The 20,596-nt window shown below is 48.5% G+C and overlaps 1 protein-coding gene across 3 annotated transcripts in view; it reads right to left on the reverse strand.

The window, feature by feature from the left end:
• SLC18A2 (solute carrier family 18 member A2) overlaps positions 1-20,384 on the reverse strand; it is a 563,191-nt gene extending 542,807 nt beyond the window's left edge. The window contains exons 1-2 of one of the 3 annotated variants that reach the window (XM_069611911.1): positions 20,260-20,384; positions 15,084-15,226 (exon numbers count right to left, since the gene is read on the reverse strand). In XM_069611911.1, coding sequence (XP_069468012.1) covers positions 15,084-15,204 — 121 coding nt within the window. In that variant the 5' untranslated portion in view covers positions 15,205-15,226; positions 20,260-20,384. Of the gene's footprint in view, positions 1-15,083; positions 15,227-15,489; positions 15,508-15,712; positions 15,778-20,259 lie in introns of those variants that run through there. The other 2 variants (XM_069611910.1, XM_069611912.1) reach the window with 2 other exon arrangements.
• Between the last annotated feature and the right edge of the window lie 212 nt (positions 20,385-20,596).

Genomic DNA, 20,596 nt, shown 5'->3' on the forward strand with positions numbered 1-20,596 from the left:
GACCCACCATGTGTAGGGTAAGGCTGCAATGTGTTATTAGCGAGGCTTTCCCTTGCCCATGCCAGGCCCCCAGAAGGCTGGTGCCTCCTACCTCCCCCGCCCAACTCTTCCTCCCATTGTTGGCTGTGTCCCTCCCCATGGACAGGGGGCAAGGGTTCATAAGAGGCATCATGTGTGGGTCTGTGGGCAGCAGCAAAGATAGTGCTGGCACCAATCCCTGCCTGTGGGGTTGGGATCAAGCCCCTGCCCATCCCAACCCCACAGGCTCACATATCCCAGTATTGTTGGGTTCAAGCCGCATGGGCCCAGCAGAAACAGGGCTCAGGATTATAAGAATTGCTAAACTGGACATTATATTAGGAGAAACACCATTTTAAGCTGACAGCCCCTGGTCCTATGATTATTTCTAAAACCTCCAATGAGTTCCAACCATTATTTAAACCATAGCAAACGGGTCTGCAGGTTGTCATTAGGCATGGACTTCTCTTTCTACTGGAATGCAGTGTGTTTGGCAAACAGAAACTGTAAACGAGAGCCCTTAATGGGTAGTCTGAGACTACAGAACACTGTGGGTATTCAGTAAGCAGGGTCTGAACAACTGTGTGATTACCCTGCAGACAGCAATACCTGTTTATAGGATGAAATGTGCAAGGGTGTGGGAGCCCCCTTATAGCCTTTGTAAAACTTGGGCTTTTTCCCTTAGTAACCCAGGGTAATACAGGCGTGTATCCGTTGCTCAGGGTGCTGTAGAGATGCTTAGCTTCACTTCACTGAGGAAGCCCAAAACAGGCGAAACACGTGTTTGGGGTTACTGGTGGTACTCTTGTTCAGAGGGGACTAGTATTGCTTTTCGGTGCTGGGCTGTCCTAAAGCGTGGGACAGGAGTGATATACAAATGGATATTTCTCCTCTGTGAAGGGTGCAGTGAGCTAAAACATTGTGGTAGACCCTCCTGAGAGTGATACGTTCCATAGAACAGGGTATTTGGACCATGTTCATTCTCAGTGGTGGGGTCACACACAGTTTGCATATTTATAGGAATAAGTGTGAATATAATAAGGTTTTATAGATCGAGGGAGGGGTCATTATCACAGGATAATGACCTGACCCCAAATTACTGCCTTTAGAGAAGCAGAAGGATATACATTGGGGATGGATCATTGCGCAAAAAGTAACGTATCTTAGTTTAATGAACATGTAACTAGTAACAATACAGGTTTCACAGAGTGTGTGGTATTGTTTTTTGTAGGTTTGCGAATCTAAACTGTGCATGCTCCACTCAGCTTCACACAGCTAAAGACAATTGTTTATGTGCTGCGCTAATCTGAATGTTTGGAATCAGCGCTATGCGACAGATGGTAGAGTGCCTTCTGAGGATTCTGATTGGCTGAGAGGATGATTCTAAAGGAGCCCATGCACTAAATTAGTATTGTTTACTACATTTGCAGTCAATAACACTCCACTATTTCAAAGTTGGCATTTTGGTGAGAAGTGATGGCTGATAACATCGAAGAGGGCCACTTAATAAGCAGGCATTAACCTCAAATGCAGCAAATAGTTCAATGCACAAGGTTTTTCAAAAAAGGAATAAAAAAACATGCATAGCAGAAGGGCAAGTCAAATCAATTAACTTCAAAAGAAAGACATTGTGATTGTGAGCAATATTACAGAAATGTTGCACTGGTGTAAGTGCAATTACCACTCGTGCAAAAATGTCCCTTGTGCAAAAAACATATTCTTTCAAAGCATGTTTGTACCAGGACAATGCTTTCCCTCTGCCAATGCCCTGCTAAAAATAATGCATTGGAAGTGCAGCCATGTGGGGTACCTTCAAAGTCCCCAAAGATAGGTCCCTTTTACCTGAAAAGCAGAATTTTTAAACACTGACCCCAAACACGGCTTGAAATGTGTATCTGCAGTTCAAAGGTGAAAATACACCACTGCTAACAGGAAACATGTCACGGAACAAGACATGGTGCGTGTTGACAACATGTAATGCAAATAAAGTTTCACATACAAAATACCAGTGACATTTAAAAAGCCACTTTGTTTTCATGGAAAAATGTCGGCCCAAGGCAAACCCTTTATGCTGGCTGTGGGCCAACTTCACAAGGAAATACCCCAATGCCAGTCTGAATGTTACATCTCCCATCTAATTACCAGCTGCAATAAAGTGTCATGCTAAAGGTGTGGAAAACCAGTGTTCCCCCAGACTGGCTGGCTCTGAAGGCAGTTACTGCAGGACAAGTTCCCCTTGGCTGGAGCATGACCAAAAGGTGTGAAAATGGAGGCAACCGGCTTCAAAGAGCAAGCTACCAACACAAAGAGAATAATAAAAACTCTACTAACAGGCTGACCCAGTGTGACCATATGGCCTGAAGCCAGGCAAATAGCCATTTGTCCCACATGAAGAGTCACAATGAATGTAAAAGGAGTATTATCATTTAGGCCTTTGTCTCAGTAACCATAAGTTGTACTGATTACATGCATGCGTTATTTATTTTTGTAATTTCCAGGCAATTGAAGAGATATTAAATTCATCCACCTGCGACTCCGGGAACTGTAATGGCCATCTGTTAGGCAGAATCATATGCAGTACCCTTTGGGAACACCACACACAATTAAGACTACAAGTGACAGTACAAATTCCCCTTTGGTACAAGCCCGTACTACACAGTAAAGTGGAAGCGATGACTGAGCAGCCAGACTTATCTCAAGAGTAAAGTGAGCAGTATCAATAGTTACACAAAGGACAGCAATTACTATGATTCAAACGAACACAGACTCAAGGTTTCTGAGTAAAAGAATATACATGTATTTACACATCAGTTGTAAAACAATTCACTAAGTAAAGCAGCAGAAAAATCCCACTCTTAATATACTACACAACCCCCAATTAATTCTGCACAAGTTAGGCTCAAAATGAAGTGTGAGCAAAATGGCATTCCAGCAATTTGAAAGGCAGGGAAAGATAAGGATATACAAAATAAAACAGCACCAACAAGTAAGTAGGCAGGGCAATCTAGAAAAGGCTTGCTACAATGAGGATCAAAATATATAGGCCTGGGCCAATGTTAATGGTTAAGAGTCTTTGCAGAGGATCACAAAGTTCAGAGTAGTTTGCGGTTAAGTCTTTGCCAAGAGTTCGAAATGAAGTGGTCAAAGAAAAAGTTATTTAAAAGAGTAGAGAAGGACAAGCCCTTGGATTGGCGAAAGATTTCAAACACTTTCACCTCAGTAGGACGGGACGAACAACCGGGTTAGAACAGTACCTTAAATGAAGAAGAAGGCTGTAGCTGAGGCAGACGTTCCTGGCAGATCCTGCAGGCTCACGGTTCCTATAGCAACTGGTGGACGGACATGAAGTAGGAAGACTGGAGGGTCCTGCACTGGACAGGGAAGAAACCAGCAGCAGAGCAAAGCAACAAGTAAAAGGTGCGCTCCTTAAAACCCAAAATGAGTCCGGTCCTTCTGGCTATCCGGTTCACTGCAGCTGTGCACAGCAAATTCGACCCGGGGAGGGAGGCCTTGCTTGGTGTTTGTCAAACTGGTTGGTCCCACCAGCTCAAGGGAAGAAGATTCCTTGCACATCTCCTCTGTCGTCGAAGTCTGGAGATTCGGACCCACAGCAGGGCTTCACCGGGAGGTTCAGTCATGGTAGTGGTCCTCTTCTTTCAGCCTCTCTTCGGTTCTCTCGATCCAGTGGCGACTCTTCCTTCCAAGCCCCAGAGACCTACTTTTTATGCAGTTTTCCCCCATTCACGCAGCCTGGCTGTCAATCACACAGCAGGGTGGCTGTCCTGGCAGGAAAATCACCACAGCCAATCATACAGAGTGCGACATGGGTCTCCAAGGAGACCCCGTGCAGGGAGTCTCAAACCCCTCCCTAACATCCTCTCCCCCTCAGACATTCAGGTGGCTAAGGAGGGCTTCTGTGCAGAAGCCCTCCAAAGGACAGTGAACAAAGGAACCAAACCTGGTTTGGCACGCAGAATAAAACACGAGAAAGACCTTCATAAAAAGAAATGGCAAATAAACCCAGCCGGAACCAAATAAAAGTAAATGGGGTCCAGCGGATTTAAGTTTGAGGCTACTAACTTAGCCTAAAACAGTACCAAGGCCATTTACATAGACCGCGGTAGGAAAAAAAGGGTAGATACCACTGCCACCAGCCAAATCTTAACCAAAGGGGAATTAAATATTGTTCCAAGAGAGACAGACAAAAAGGGATAACTATTAACCCTTTCCAATACTCTATGGAAGATAGTTTGTACTGGGCCTGTGCATTTAAAAAGACTAATAAAGTCAATGGCAACTTTACATGTTCTGAGAGACAGTAGTCAGTCCCAGAATATGGAGTTTAAAGTGGGAAGTCTGAAAAAGACAACCTTGTGTCACTTCACTAAAGGTGCTGTGTAACACACAGTAAAAAGATGATGCCTATGGAGTAGGTGAAGCTCCACGGTCTATGAACACAAAAATGTTAAACACACAGCAAAACACATGTAAGAGTGGGAAAAAAGGCTCACAATCTTACCAGGTGAAATAAATAAATCCTAGAAATCCAGCAAAGCTGCTGAGGGACTCAGTAGGTAAGGGAAATTAGCCATTCTGGGAATTCTTCCTAACACTCCCCCCAATCTCCCAGACCAAGGGACAGGAGGATCTAACCCCCACCAGGATGGATCTCCTGTTGCAAGTTGCTTAAATGGCCTGCAGAGTACACCAGCAACGTTTTGTAACCCTTGCTAGGAACATTTTTACCAATGGTTTTCATTTGCAGACTATATGACCTACAAACCTGTTGTGGTACATCTCTCTTTTTTAATGTATAGGGGATCTGTTCTAATAGTCCCTCAGAAGTTGTAACAACTCCTGAACCTACAATAGGCTTTTTCAAGGGGTCCTTGGAAAGGCATCCATTAGATCTAGAGGGGCCTCCGTGGTTCTTCACCACCTCTCTCACAGGAGCAGGTTGGGTCTCAGGTATCTTTGTTGGAGGGGCTGTGGTCAAGCAAAGTACATGCTGCCACTTCCTCTGAGATCTGACCTTACCTATTTTAGAAGTTTCTCTCCTAATACTAGGGTTTACATTGGAGTCTTCAGTAGAAGCTCCAATAGTCTTAAGGTGTTTAGCCTTAGACCTATTTTTCCTGGTTTTCCATCAGCTTTGAGAATTACCATTTCTCACAGGCCTAGAGAGGGGTCTAATTTGTCTATCCACCTCTTCCTCAGAAGTAGGGGGGATCAAAGACTTAACAATTGGATGGGCAATGGTGGAGCTTGGTTGGCGCTCCCATTTCCCTACTATACTAGCCTCAGATTTGCCTGCGTTAGAGGTCAACTTACTAACACCAGGGCTTGTAGTGGGGTTCTCTGTAGAGGTTCCCACAGGCTCAGAGTGGTCTCTTAAGGTTGCCTCTCTAGCCAATTTGGTTTGGTTTTGTTTTCTCTCACTGGGAGGCCTGGGGGTACTGGATACTACTCCTAGAGATTTTAAATTGTTCCCCAACAGGACTCTCCCAGGCACCTCATTCTGGACACTGACAGGAATTCTTACTGTCATATTATTACACTGAATGAGAGCTGGTAGTATTGGAACCAACTGGACAGGGCCTCTAGAGAATTTAGTGGGACCTTTGGGTGCCCTAGCAACATCTTCAGGCTTGAAAAAGCTTTCATCCACTATTTTTCTGCTGCCCCCAGTGTCTCTCCTGGCAGGAGTATCCTGGCCATTGACAAGAACACTGTCCATATAATTCCCTCTAGAGTTTTCTGGAATGGAGTTGTACACATCCATTTTCTGATTCTTACCCAGATCCATGGACTCTAAGGATACAGCGGCCTGAAGACCCAAGGGTGCTTCAGCAAATAGTTCAAAGTGGGCACTAGCCATTTGTACTTCTTCCTCTGGGGAGAAGGCTAAGGAGGCAGTGCTAATCCCTGCAGGTTTGCCCTTGCACCTTGGATCTCCTTTGATATGGTCAGTTGACCCACAAACATAGCATTTACCAAATGCTCTCTAGAATGGGGGCTTCTGCTGACCTCCCTCTGGTTGAGCACCAGAGGATTCACTAGCCCTATTTGGTTTCCCATGTGGCTTACCCTGGTTATGTTTGGGGACCTCTTCTGGATTGGAGGTATTAGAATTCTCCTTGTTATATTTGTTTGTTTCCCTCATCCTTCTTCTGAGTGGCCCCAGAATCCTTGTGAGTAGCCCTGTTGGCAACCCACAAGTCAGCAGCCTTAGCTAACTTCTTTGGATCTATCTCCTTAGAATCAGCTAAGTGCTTCTGAGCTCAGGAGAGCAGGCATCGTAAATTGACTCCAACATAACAAGATTTCTCATACCTTCATAATTGTTTACTCTGTAACCCTTAGCCCAACCATCTAATTTTTCAAACATTCACATACCCAGGTAGCCCAAGGGGTACCATCATGCTTTTTGAGGGTCCTAAACCTCTTAACGTACTGGGAAGGGGTCTTCCCGAAATAGCAATTAAAGCTAGCTTCACACACTCATAATCCATCCTATTCACCTCCTCCAACTCCATCACAACATCAGATGCAACAGTGGGTAGCCTAGAGAAGAGCCAAGGAAGCAACAGATTCCCTGTAATGTCTTGAATCCCATGCTTATATTCAAACATTGACACCCAATTCAAACTATCATGTTTATCTTCATATATACCAACAATTTCTTTAGGCATAAAGGGTCTCTTAGGACTGGAAGACCTAGAAGACTCTGGGAGAGAAGCATTTTCAATAGACAATTTTTTCATTTCTAAGGCATGATTCAACTCCATTTCTCTGAGCTTAAGTTCTTGATGCTTTTGTTCAGTTTGAGCATTTATACGTTTGAATTCCAATTCAAGCCTCATCTTTTCTAGAGCAATGAATTCAGGATGAGTGTAGGACCTGAAGGGGTCCCAGTGGACAAAGGTTGAGGTTGCTGAGCAGGCACAGGAGCAGTGAGGCCTATATTGTGGGACACATCTGCCTCATCTAACTCATCAATGGATACATTATCATCCTCATCATTTTCCAAATTTGCTGGAGGGGCAGGTATTTCAGACCCAGTCCCCAGACTTTGTTTCTCTAACAGACTTTCAATCAATTCTGACTTTTTGCCTTTCACAGAGAGATTCCTTTCTCTGCACAGATGTTTTAGATAATCCACAGTGTAACTAAGGAGGATCTCCTGACTGTAGCTTTCCATATTAGGCATGATTAAAACTGCTTTTTAGTGATGTTTAGCCTTGTGGTTAGTTGCTCCAAGGTAATGGCAGCATTCTAATTGTAATCACTAAACTTGATCCTCACCGCTGTACACCAGCGTTAGGCAGAATCATATGTGGTACCCTTTTGGAACACCACACACAATTAAGACTACAAGTGACAGTACAAATTCACCTTTGGTACAAGCCTGTACTACACAGTAAAGTGGAAGTGATGGCTGAGCAGCCAGACTTATCTGAAGAGTAAAGTGAGCAGTATCAATAGTTACACAAAGGACAGCAATTACTATGGTTCAAACAAACACTGATTCAAGATTTCTGAGTAAAAGAATATACATTTATGTACACATCAGTTGTAAAACAATTCACTAAGTAAAGCAGCAGAAAAATCACACTCTTAATATACTACACAACCCCCAATCAATTCTGGACAAGTTGGGCTCAAAATGAAGTGCGAGCAAAATGTCACTCCAGCAATTTAAAACGGAGGGAAAGAAAAGGATATACAAAATTAAGCAGCACCAACAAGTAAGTAGGCAGGGCAATCTAGAAAAGGCTTGCAAACAATAAGGATTCAAATCAATAGGACTGGGCCAATGTTAATGGTTCAGAGTCTTTGAAGAGGATCACACAGTTCAGAGTAGTTCACGATAAAGTCTTTGCCAAGAGTTCGAAACGAAGTTGGTCGAAGGAAACGTTATTTAAAAGAGTAGAGAAGGACAAGCCCTTGGATTGGCAAAAGATTTCAAACACTTTCAACGCGGTCGGACAGGACGAGCAACTGGGTTAGAACAGTACCTTAAATGAAGAAGAAGGCTGTAGCTGAGGCAGTCGTTCCTGGCAGATCCTGCAGGCTCACGGTTCCTGAAGCGGCTTTCGGACTGACACGAAATAGGAAGATTGTAGGGTCCTGCACTACCCAGGGAAGAAACCAGCAGCAGAGCAAATCAACTAATAAAAGGTGCGCTCCTTAAAACCCAAGCAGGGTTCGGTCCTCCTGGCTATCCGGTTCACTGCAGCTGTGCACAGCAAATTTGACATGGGGAGGGAGGCCTTGCTTGTTGTTTGTCGGACTGTTTGGTCCCACCAGCTCAAGGGAAGAAGATTCCTTTCAGATCTTCTCTGTCGTCAAAGTTTGGAGATTCGGACCCGCAGCCGGGCTTCACCAGGAGGTTAAATCATGGTAGTGGTCCTCTTCTTTCAGCTTCTCTTCGGTTCTCTCGATCCAGTGGCGACTCTGCCTTCCAAGCCCCAGAGACCTGCTTTTTATGCAGTTTTCCCCCATTCACACAGCCTGGCTGTCAATCACACAGCAGGGTGGCTGTCCTGGTGTGACAGTCACCACAGCCAATCATACAGAGTGCGACATGGGTCTCCAAGGAGACCCTGTGCAGGGAGTCTCAAACCCCTCCCTCACATCCTGTCTCCCTCAGACATTCAGGCGCCGAAGGAGGGCTTCTGTCCAGAAGCCCTCCAAAGGACGGTGAACAAAGGAACCAAACCTGGTTTGGCACGCAGAATAAAACACGAGAAAGACCTTCATAAAAAGAAATTGCAAATGAACCCAGCCGGAACCAAATAAAAGTAAATGGGGTCCAGCGGATTTAAGTTTGAGGCTACTAACTTAGCCTAAAACAGTACCAAGGCCATTTACATAGACCATAGTGGGAAACATGGGGTAGATACCACTGCCACCAGCCACATCTTTAAAAAAGGGGAACAAAATAATGTTCCATGAGAGACAGACAAAAAGGGATAACTATTAACCCTTTCCAGTACTCTATGGAAGATAGCTTGTACTGGGTCAGTGAATTTAAAAAGAGTAATAAAGTCAATGGCAACTTCACATGTTCTGAGAGACAGTAGTCAGTCCCAGAATAGGAGTTTAAAGTGAGAAGTCTAAAAAAGACAACCCTGTGTCACTGCACTAAAGGTGCTGTGTCACACGGTAAAAAGATGATGCCTATGGAGTAGGTGAAGCTTCACAGTCTATGAACACAAAAATGTTAAACACACACAGCAAAACACATGTAAGTGTGGGAAAAAAGGCTCACACTCTTACCAGGTTAAAAAAAATCCTAGAAATCCAAGAAAAACCTGCTGAGGGACTCAGTAGGTAAGGGACATTAGCCATTCTAGAGTATTCTCCCTAGCATCATCTAAGATTTGTTTCTGGCTGATCTTAAAATGTTCCAAATATGAGAGTTGGTGAATGAGTGGAGGGAAAGAATTGTTATAACTGTTATGCTTCTTGTGAAAACAGCAGCACATTGCCACACAGTCATGCAACATGTAGCGGATCCCGCTGTTGTTTGATTAAATGCCCCACTTTTAACTGAAAAAGAATATATATATATTATGGCAGTTACTAGTAAATCACAGAGTTTTTGATACATAACTCGTTTTTGTCAACATTTTGAAAGAACAAATGTTGATTTCAAATGGGAATTGCCATATGTTGCTCCAGACCCCTAAACCAATCCTGACTGGGAGGCTGGGTTTGGGAGGAGAGAGAAGGGTAACTGTCCAATCCTATTTGTGAGAACTCTGTAAGGGTTCTTTCCCAAGATAGCAACATTGGTGGTGTCATTGCTGCCTTTCTAGGGGGGGGGCTGCACTAAGAGGAAAAGAGAGAGCTGGTGAAATGTACCATCAGGGGGGCTGCTGAAACTTACCACCTGATAGCTGTAAGGAAACCCCAGAGGAGATTGCTGAGAGTGAATCTGGGTGGAGCTGTCTATTTCTAGGAAGGCCTCGAAGCTGACTGGTCCTGTGGTGGAGAGTGGGAGGCCATCTTTGAGATTGGAGTAACTAGATCCCTGCCCTATCTTTCCAGAGTGTCCTGAGATGTAGCTTGCTTTCCTGGACTTTAAACAGAGGCTTTCTTTGTAAGTAGAACTGGTCCCTGGGAGACCAAAAGGTGGGGGAGTCTGCTTGCCTTATATCATTTCCCTTTATAATGGGTGGTGGGGAGAGGGGGACTGTGTAGATCCTTAGACTATGTAACTAAAAATATTAATTTAATGAATTCCCCATTTGGCAGAACAATACGGGGTGCTTTTTGTTAAAATTCGAAATGTTATCCTTTTTGTCCTGCTGACCGCAACATCTTTAAGGAAGATGGGTGTCTTTGTTCTTAAATCAGTCCAACCTTTTTATCCAGCTTCCCCAACACAGGCCTTTCAGTGGAGGGGGGTCTGAATTCCGAAATTCACCAAATTATTTCAATTTTTCTGTCCGACTTCCCCAGCACAGTTCAGAGTAGGGGTTGGGGTCCAAAAAACAAACTCTAAATCACCATGTGTTTATTTTAAACCAAAGGTGTGGGTGACATCTTAATTGCCATATGTATTTGTACCAATCTTGAAACCCTACAGATAGCCTTTTAAACCCACAGGAAAATCCAAATCACATGACACTACATTTATAATTGCTTTGGTTATTGATCAGTTTAATTATTTCTTGCAGTGAAATTAGTAGAAAGTAAAGAATTGTGATGGTGTTCTTTTCAACTCACTTTTGTGATTTATTGATGCTAAGAGAAGTTGATTGTGTTGTGCCACGGATAAAGTGGTGTTTGACATTTTCGTGCAAATTTCTATTACTTTTAATTTAAATAAATACCAATATATTTCCTGTACACTAACCTGGCTCTTGGCTCATTGTTAGCTCAGGGGAGAGGGATCCAAGGGGCTTGATATGTGTCTGAGATAGGACTAAAAAAAGAATATGTTAATCAGTTTGTTGCATAACCACGTGAGTCGGCAGGGAAGGAACTCCCTGTGTTGAGGGTGGCTTCTCAATAAACCGCTGCACCTCTAGTGCTAATTGCACTTGCACCAGTGCAAAATGTCCATCATTTTTATTTCTTTTTTATTTTGGTTGGCTGAAAAAACAGAATTCAACCTTTCAAAAAGTCATGATGTACAAAACAAATTCCCAAACAATGTCCTCATACATTACATCATTCACATGGATTATTACAAGAGTGTTTTGTCTGTTAAAACAATCATTGAGATGAAAGCAAAAATTTGAAGATAATATGTACCTTAGGCGCCCTTTTGTCTGCGCACACTATATATAACTCATTAATAATGTGTTTTAAATAAAACATGCATACATAAATATATATATTGGAAACACGTGGGTTGTTTTCAGCAAATACCAGAACACTTTCTAGCGGTCGTCCTTCAGCAAGTGGGGTTGTAAGCAGGGGGATGGGTGGTTAGGCATGCATGCCTGCGTCTCCGAATGTGGTGCCAGGGTAAGCCTGTCCCCTGGCTTCTCAGGCTGCAGCCCTTTCCGAATTCAATTACCCACATCTGAGCTGCAAAGAGAACCTTTAAAGCCCGCCAAGCGCTCGGGAAACCCCAGGAGCAAAACTGAAACCTGAGAACGGTCCGGGGTTTCTTGGCAAGGCCTGCGTTGCTAGGGTAAATATCAGTGGTGTACCGGCCCTCGCGCCTGATCCCAGGGCGAAACACGCACGTGCTCGCGGAGCATGATTTGCCTGTTTGAATATGTCACACTTTTGTGTGCATATGAATGAGTAGTGACAGGGAAAAGGCGAGGGTGGAAAGGCGCAGGGATGGAGAAGCAGCATAAATATTATGCTCAGTTGCGTTTTTATACACAGGTGACTGGCTAAGTTACACCTTAAAAGAGCACTGGCACAGCCAATAGGAATCGCCTGTCACGTGCGCACCTTGTGCTATGAGTAAAGGAGTGCAACAAAGTTCACACCAGTGATCCCAATCATGAAAGTATTTAAGACAGAACTGATACATCCGTCCAACAAAACAAAAAATAGAGCACAGCAAATACTGTTTTGTCATGCCTCGGGCATCTGGGACTTGTTCATTCAAATTGACAGCTGAGGCACCCAATTGAAACTAAGGCACACACAGAGAATGTACACATTTCAGCAACTCACAGTGCTAGAAGAACACAGAAGGATGGAATAGTGACGTGCCCCAGGGGAGGATATGTAGTCACACACAGCATCCATTCACCACAGTCCATTACATTAATTTGTGGTCTACTAGGTGTTGCTAAAACCTGAAAGCACATTGTAGCTGGCCAATGTCAGCCCCGGCTCATCAAATCCACGCAGCAGGGGTGTATAACTAAATGTCATGAACTTGTTCGGAGCTTTATTTTTGTACTTTATTGCATGTATATAGTGTGGGTTCTGGTTCTCTCAGAAGCAACAGCTAATAGAACGGATTCCCGCTTTGCACTGTACCCCCATAGCTCAGTACACGCTCACGTTAAACCTCCAAACCCAACCCACAGCCCTAAATATACGGTGCGCACGGTCCAGTTCCCATTTCCAGCAGACTGCCCCCGTGTTCTCTGGCCAAGGAAGCGGATCCTCGCGACGCTAAAGGGATTTGCTGATTTTAAAGTTGTTTTGTGTGCAGGGTGTTTTGTGTGTGTCTCTGATGTGTGTCTCTGATTTGAACCGGGGTTTGTCAGTCGTTGTGTTGGTCTCTATACGTGCATTAAAGGACACGTGTTAATATTATAAATCAGGTCGTGGCGCTAAGCACTGCGTGGCAACAGTACCAGGAAGGGGTGCGTGAAGATACCCGCGCTATAGACCATCTAGAGCGGGATGACTAAAAGAACACCGACACCCCTCCTTTTGCTCCCCCTTGTGCCTTTTCTTGTCCCTAAGTCCCAAGACACGATGGTGGTGCGGCTGTGCTGTTACAGCTCACTAAAGGAACCCCACGACAGGCACTGAGCCACCCAGAGAAAGGTGAAGGGCGCTTATCAACCGAAGAGACGGGAATAAAAGGGGCACGCTGTTTATTCAATGGAAGATAGAAAAGTGCGCCAGCTGCGAGTTTGAGTGGAGGATCTGTCGGGGAACGGAAGGTGGGCGCCGGGATAACATGAAAGGAAGGCGGGCGGGGCAGGGCCGGCGGCCAGGGAGCTGCATCGCTTTTGATGGCTGTTGTTATTAAGCGCTGCCTTGTTAAACTCGCAGAGAGGCTGTTCTGCCTCAAAGTGAGAATATCACCCCCGCCCCCACCCCCATATCTCCACAGATGTGTGTGGGTGAAATATGCATTAATGTTAGGCCGCCGGAAGAGTGCCGCCCGCAGCTCTTTCCCTGCATGGGAAGTGCATGGCTTGCTGCGTTGTCCCCGGTGTTCAATTCGCCTTATGGCAGAGACTGTCATCGTGCTGCACACACCGTGGGGGGCACTTTTGGAGATTAAAAGGCGAGCGCTGGCAATTGTTTGACCTCATGACGATGGGCGGGATGGAGGCATGAATGCGTGGGTACGTGCATAGAAGGATGCATGCATGCATTGGTGGCCATGTGGATGGGTACATGAAGGGTGGGTGGGTGGACGGTTGCATGGATGTTTGCGTGCATTGGTGAATGGGTGGATGGGTGGATGGAAGGGTGGGCGGGTGGAAGGATACATGCATGCATTGGCGGGCGAGTGGATGGGTGCATGGAATTGTGGGCGGGTGGAAGGATGCATGTATGCATTGGTGGGCGGGTGGATGGGTACATGGAAGGGTAGGCGGATGGAAGGATGCATGCATTGGTGAACTGGTGGATGAGTGCATGGAAGGGTGGGCGGGTAGAAGGATGCATACATGCATGCATTGGTGGGCGCTTGGATGGGTGCATGGAAGGGTAGGCGGGTGGAAGGATGCATGGATGCATTGGTGAACGGGTGGATGGGTGCCTGGAAGGGTAGGCGGATGGAAGTATGCATGCATGCATTCATGAACGGGTCGATGGGTGCATGGGAGTGTGGGCGGGTGGAAGGATGTATGCATGCATTGGTGTGCGGGTGGATGGGTTCATGGAAGGGTGGATGGATGCATGCATGCATTGGTGGGCGGGTGGATGGGTGCATGAAAGGGTGGGCGGGTGCATGGGTGCATGAACGGGTGGGCGGGTGCATGGATGCATGCATGCATTGGTGAACGGGTGGATGGGTACATGGAAGGGTGGGCAGTGGACGGATGCATGCATGCATTGGTGGGCGCTTGGATAGGTGCATGCAAGGGTAGGCGGGGGGAAGGATGCATGGATGAATGAGGGGGGTGGATGAATGAGTGGGCGAGTGCATGGGCGGATGGGCGAACTCATCAACAGGCGGATGCAAGTGGGAATGGATCCAAGCGGGAAAGGATGTGTGAACTAATGACCGAATGGTTTAATGCGCGGATTGATGAATAACTTAATGGACAGTTGAATGAATAGATGAACACATGCATTCATGTTTGAACACATCGATGCACGATGAATGGGTGCAGGGGTGAATCGACAGATGAATGAAGACGCCTGTGCGTGAAGGGATGCATGCCTGCTCCTATCAACGAGGGTAGGGCGGCTGGACACTTGGGTGAAGCCTTCATGAACGTATGGATGGATGAATGCTTAAATAATGTAAGCTGGGTGGATGATTGAAAGGGCGGATACATGTGTTGGTTCATGGAAAGGTGGGTTTGTGGATGAATGGGTGCGTGAGCGCCTGAGCAGGGGTGAATGGATGCACACAGACATGTTGAGTTAATTGATGGGGGCATGAGTGAACTGATGGGTGACTTCAACCACGGGCGAATGAATGCATTACTGCACGGCAGCTAGGCGAATGAATTCAACGGAGGCACTACGCTGATAGGCGCATTGATGGATGGACAGCCACGTGGACCATGGACAGAAGGATGGACGGAGGGCAGCATAACAGATAACGGGTGGATGAGTGCGTGAATAAGTGAATACACAGATACACTTGCATAGCCCAACTTTACAGAGTGAACAGTCTGCCGTCCAAAGCAAGTAGCACGAGACAGCTTGCGGCCACTTACCCACTACGGTGAGTAGCATGTTATCCAGGAGCAGGGCGATGTAGACGATGAGAAGGATGAGCCGGCGGGACTGCCGGCCCTCCCGGAGCCATGCCAGGAGTCCGAAGTCGGGCAGAGCCATGGCCGGGCACGGGCTGTGAGTCCTGTGGGCAGAGAGTGGAGAGAGCGCAGGGGCAGGATCAGTTGCCGTCCTTCACTGGCAAGAGCCCCTCAGACCGCACCCCAGAGACGAGCCCCGCCTCCCACCCTGGAGCACCCCTGCCTATGATGAGCGACCCACCCACCCCTCAACCTGGAGCACCCCAGAGACAAGCCCCGCCTCCCACCATGGGGCACCCCTGAGACGAGCCCCGCCTCCCACCCAGGAGCACCCCTGCCTGTGATGAGCGACGCACCCGCCCCTCACCCCGGAGCACCCCTGAGCTTGGAGCACCATCCTGCCCGTGAACGGTAAACCCGGAGCACCCACTGACTGAGAACGTGAATCCCTCATCCCTTTAGCAGCCCTGACTGACTATGCCCAGCCACCCTCCCAGATCAGACACCCCCACTGACTGACTGATCACAGCCAGCATCAAGCATAAACTGTCTGGCTGTGCCCTGCCACCCTCCCATCATAAGGTACTCACTGACTGACTGAGCACAGCCACCCTCCAAGCATCAGGCACAAACTGACTGACTATGCCCAGCCACCCTCCCAGAATCAGGCGCTCACTGACTGACTGATCACAGCCAGCATCAAGCATAAACTGTCTGGCTGTGCCCTGCCACCCTCCCATCATAAGGTACTCACTGACTGACTGAGCACAGCCACCCTCCAAGCATCAGGCACAAACTGACTATGCCCAGCCACCCTCCCAGAATCAGGCGCTCACTGACTGACTGAGCACAGCCATCCTCCCAGCATCAGACACTCACTGACTGAGTTTGCACAGCCACCCTCCCAGAATAAGATACCCTGTGCACAGCCACTCTCACACCACCAGACAACCAATGACACACTGTGAACAGCCATCCTCTCACACCTTCGCCCCCTGCCTGTAAGCAGCCCATCAATCGATTTCGCGCCCTGACCTGCGTGTGCACTACCACCACTTCCACCACGTGGGACCCACCACCTGACTGTGCACTACCACCACTTCCACCACGTGGGACCCACCACCTGCCTGTGCACTACCACCACTTCCAACACGTAGGACCCACCACCTGACTGTGCACTACCACCACTTCCACCACGTGGGACCCACCACCTGCCTGTGCACTACCACCACTTCCAACACGTAGGACCCACCACCTGACTGTGCACTACCACCACTTCCACCACGTAGGACCCACCACCTGCCTGGGCACTACCACCACTTCCACCACGTGGGACCCACCACCTGCCTGGGCACTACCACCACTCCCACCACGTAAGACCCACCATCTGCCTGTGCACTACCACCACTCCCACCACGTAAGACCCACCACCTTCCTGTGCACTCCCACCACTCCCACCACGTAGGACCCACCACCTGACTGCACTCCCACCACGTAGGACCCACCATCTGCCTGTGCACTACCATCACTTCCACCACGCAAGACCCACCATCTGACTGTGCACTACCACCACTTCCACCACGTAGGACCCACCATCTGCCTGTGCACTACCACCACTCCCACCACGTAAGACCCACCATTTGCCTGTGCACTACCACCACTCCCACCACGTAGGACCCACCACCTGACTGCACTCCCACCACGTAGGACCCACCACCTGCCTGTGCACTACCACCACTCCTACCACGTAGGACCCACCATCTGCCTGTGCACTACCACCACTCCCACCACGTAAGACCCACCATCTGCCTGTGCACTACCACCACTCCCACCACGTAAGACCCACCACCTTCCTGTGCACTCCCACCACTCCCACCACGTAGGACCCACCACCTGACTGCACTCCCACCACGTAGGACCCACCATCTGCCTGTGCACTACCACCACTTCCACCACGCAAGACCCACCATCTGACTGTGCACTACCACCACTTCCACCACGTAGGACCCACCATCTGCCTGTGCACTACCACCACTCCCACCACGTAAGACCCACCATTTGCCTGTGCACTACCACCACTCCCACCACGTAGGACCCACCACCTTCCTTTGCACTCTCACCACTCTCACCACGTAGGACCCACCACCTGACTGCACTCCCACCACGTAGGACCCACCACCTGCCTGTGCACTACCACCACTCCTACCACGTAGGACCCACCATCTGCCTGTGCACTTCCACCACTCCCACCACGCAGGACCCACAACCTGACTGTGCACTACCACCACTTCCACCACGTGGGACCCACCACCTGACTGTGCACCACCACCACTCCCACCACGCAGTACCCACCATCTGCCTGTGTACTACCACCACTCCCACCACGGAGGACCCACCACCTGACTGTGCACTACCACCACTTCCACCACGTGGGACCCACCATCTGCCTGTGCCCTACCACCACTCCCACCACGTAGTACCCACCACCTGACTGTGCACTACCACCACTCCCACCACATAAGACCCACCACCTGACTGTGCACTACCACCACTCCCACCACGTAAGACCCACCGCCTGCCTGTGCACTACCACCACTCCCACCACATAGGACCCACCACTTGCCTGTGGACTACCACCACTCCCACCACGTAGGACCCACCACCTGACTGTGCACTACCACCACTCCCACCACGTAAGACCCACCACCTGACTGTGCACTACCACCACTCCCACCACGCAGGACCCACCACCCGACTGCACTCCCACCACGTAGCACCCAACATCTGCCTGTGCACTACCACCACTCCCACCACATAGGACCTACCACCTGCCTGTGCCCTACCACCACTCCCACCACATAGGATCCACCACCTGCCTGTGCACTACCACCACTCCCACCACATAGGATCCACCACCTGACTGTGCACTACCACCACTTCCGCCACGTAAGACCCACCACCTGCCTGTGCACTACCACCACTCCCACCACGTAGGACCCACCACCTGCCTGTGCACTACCACCACTCCCACCACATAGGATCCACCACCTGACTGTGCACTACCACCACTTCCGCCACGTAGGACCCACCACCTGCCTGTGCACTACCACCACTCCCACCACATAGGACCTACCACCTGCCTGTGCCCTACCACCATTCCCACCACGTAGGACCCACCACCTGCCTGTGTACTACCACCACGTAGGACCAACTACCTGAGTGTGCACTACCACAACTCCCACCACGTAGGACCCATCACCTGCCTGTGCACTCCCACCACGTAGGACCCACCACCTGCCTGTGCATTACCACCACTTCCGCACGCAGGACCCACCACCTGCCTGTGCAGAACGCCTCCTCCGATCTTGTGGCGCTCTCTCTGCAACAATACCCGACGGCATGCCCCGTCTGCGCCCTCTCACCACCACTCGCGTGCACCACCACTCGTGTCAGGGGGAGGACACCCACTGCGGCCACACACCCGCCCAGAGGCCTACAAGTGACACAACTTAGAAACACACATCCCATTGTGTGACAAGCCAAGGAAACGTGCGTCAATCAGACGGCAAAAACAGCGCTCTGCCAAACACAACACCACACGCTCTGGCTATTAATGAAACAGTGCACGGCATTGCACAATGGCACTAGAATGCATCGCCCCTGCTCGACACACGCAGCCATTTCCAAAACGTGAACATGTGTCGGTGCATTGATTCACAGCAAGGTTTTATAGAAATAGCGCTTTCTGCCACTACCAAGCGCTTTAAATAGCACCTATAATATGACCCAATTCAAAAGCACAGCTTTTTTTCTCGCTCTATCCAACAATAAAATATAAAAGGCCGAGGGGCATACGCCCACTCCGCTATCTAGTGCTTCCAATCTACATTAGGCGCTTTCCCGTTTTTTTCGGTGCACCTGTGCGTGCAATGCATTATTACTATTAATATTATTATTATTATTATTATAATGAGTGTATCGGGATTATTAGAACGTTTACACTTTATCATTATTGCTATCACTGTGATTATACTTCATAATATAGTGGTCATTGACACTATTATAGAAAGTTTAAGCAATACAAGACAGACACCTTCGCCTTCTTTACAAGGCAAGGCTGGCCTCGTGCTGGTCCCAGAGCACGTGTGTAGGTGCCACACATTAACCCATGACCCCTTACGGTAACCGACTGAACAGCACACGTGAGTATTTGGCTATCTGACCCATGACCCTTATGGCAACCCACTGAACAACACACGTGAGTATTTGGCTATCTGACCCATGACCATTATGGCAACTCACTGAGCAACACATGTGAGTATTTGGCTATCTGACCCATGCCCCTTTATGGTAACCCACTGAGCTACCAATGTGAGTATTTGGTTGTCTAACCTAGGACCCCTAATGGTAACCCACTGAGCAACACACATGAGTATTTGATTATCTGGTAACCCACTGAGCAACACGTGAGTATTTAGGTATCTGATCCATGAACCCTTATGGTAACCCACTGAGCTACCCCTGTGAATATTTGGTTATCTAACCCATGACCCCTTTTGGTGACCCACTGAGCAACACATGTGAGTATTTGGTTATGTAACCCATGACCCCTTATGGCAACCCACTAAGCTACCCCTGTGAGTATTTGGTTATCTAACCCATGACCCCTTTTGGTGACCCACTGAGCAACACACGTGAGTATTTGATTATCTGGTAACCCACTGAGCAACACATGTGAGTATTTGGTTATCTAACCCATGACCCCTTGTGGTAACCCACTGAGCAACACACGTGAGTATTTGATTATCTGGTAACCCACTGAGCAACACATGTGAGTATTTGATTATCTGGTAACCCACTGAGCAACACACGTGAGTATTTGGTTATCCAACCCATGACCCCTTGTGGTAACCCACTGAGCAACACACGTGAGTATTTAGGTATCTGATCCATGACCCCTTGTGGTAACCCACTGAGCAACATGTGAGTATTTGGTTATCTGGTTTCTAAGGGGAGAGGGGAGTGCCCAGTGTCAGCTCCAGAAGCGTTGGGACAGGGAGGAGGAGGCAATTGTGTGCTTGTTGGGAAGTGTGCGGTGAGGGATGCATTTGCCTGGGTGAAGTGGCTGGGCGCTTACCCTGGTTAAAGGAGCCGAGCCGTCCCTTCTGATGCAGCTGGTCCCCTCCTGCCGCTGGGCACCGCTGGGAGCAGCTGCCGGCCTCTGGCTCGCAGTGTCCTGCTCCGGAGAGAGACCCGCGGAGAGAGCGGGAGGGAGGGACTGGGGAGAGGCAGGAGGGGAGGGCAGCCGCTGCCCCACTTGCAAGGCATCGGGCTGACGTCACGCCCTGATCCCTATCACTTCACATTTCCTTTACTTAATGAAGCACAAACACAAAACTTGCAGCGCGCGGCAAAGAGGCACGAGCCAAGGAGCAGAGGGGAAGAGGTAGAGGAGAGAAGCGAGAACGTGACAC

This window comes from Ambystoma mexicanum, chromosome 8, assembly GCF_040938575.1.
Source record: "Ambystoma mexicanum isolate Mex_15411 chromosome 8, UKY_AmexF1_1, whole genome shotgun sequence".
Lineage (NCBI taxonomy): Eukaryota > Metazoa > Chordata > Amphibia > Caudata > Ambystomatidae > Ambystoma > Ambystoma mexicanum.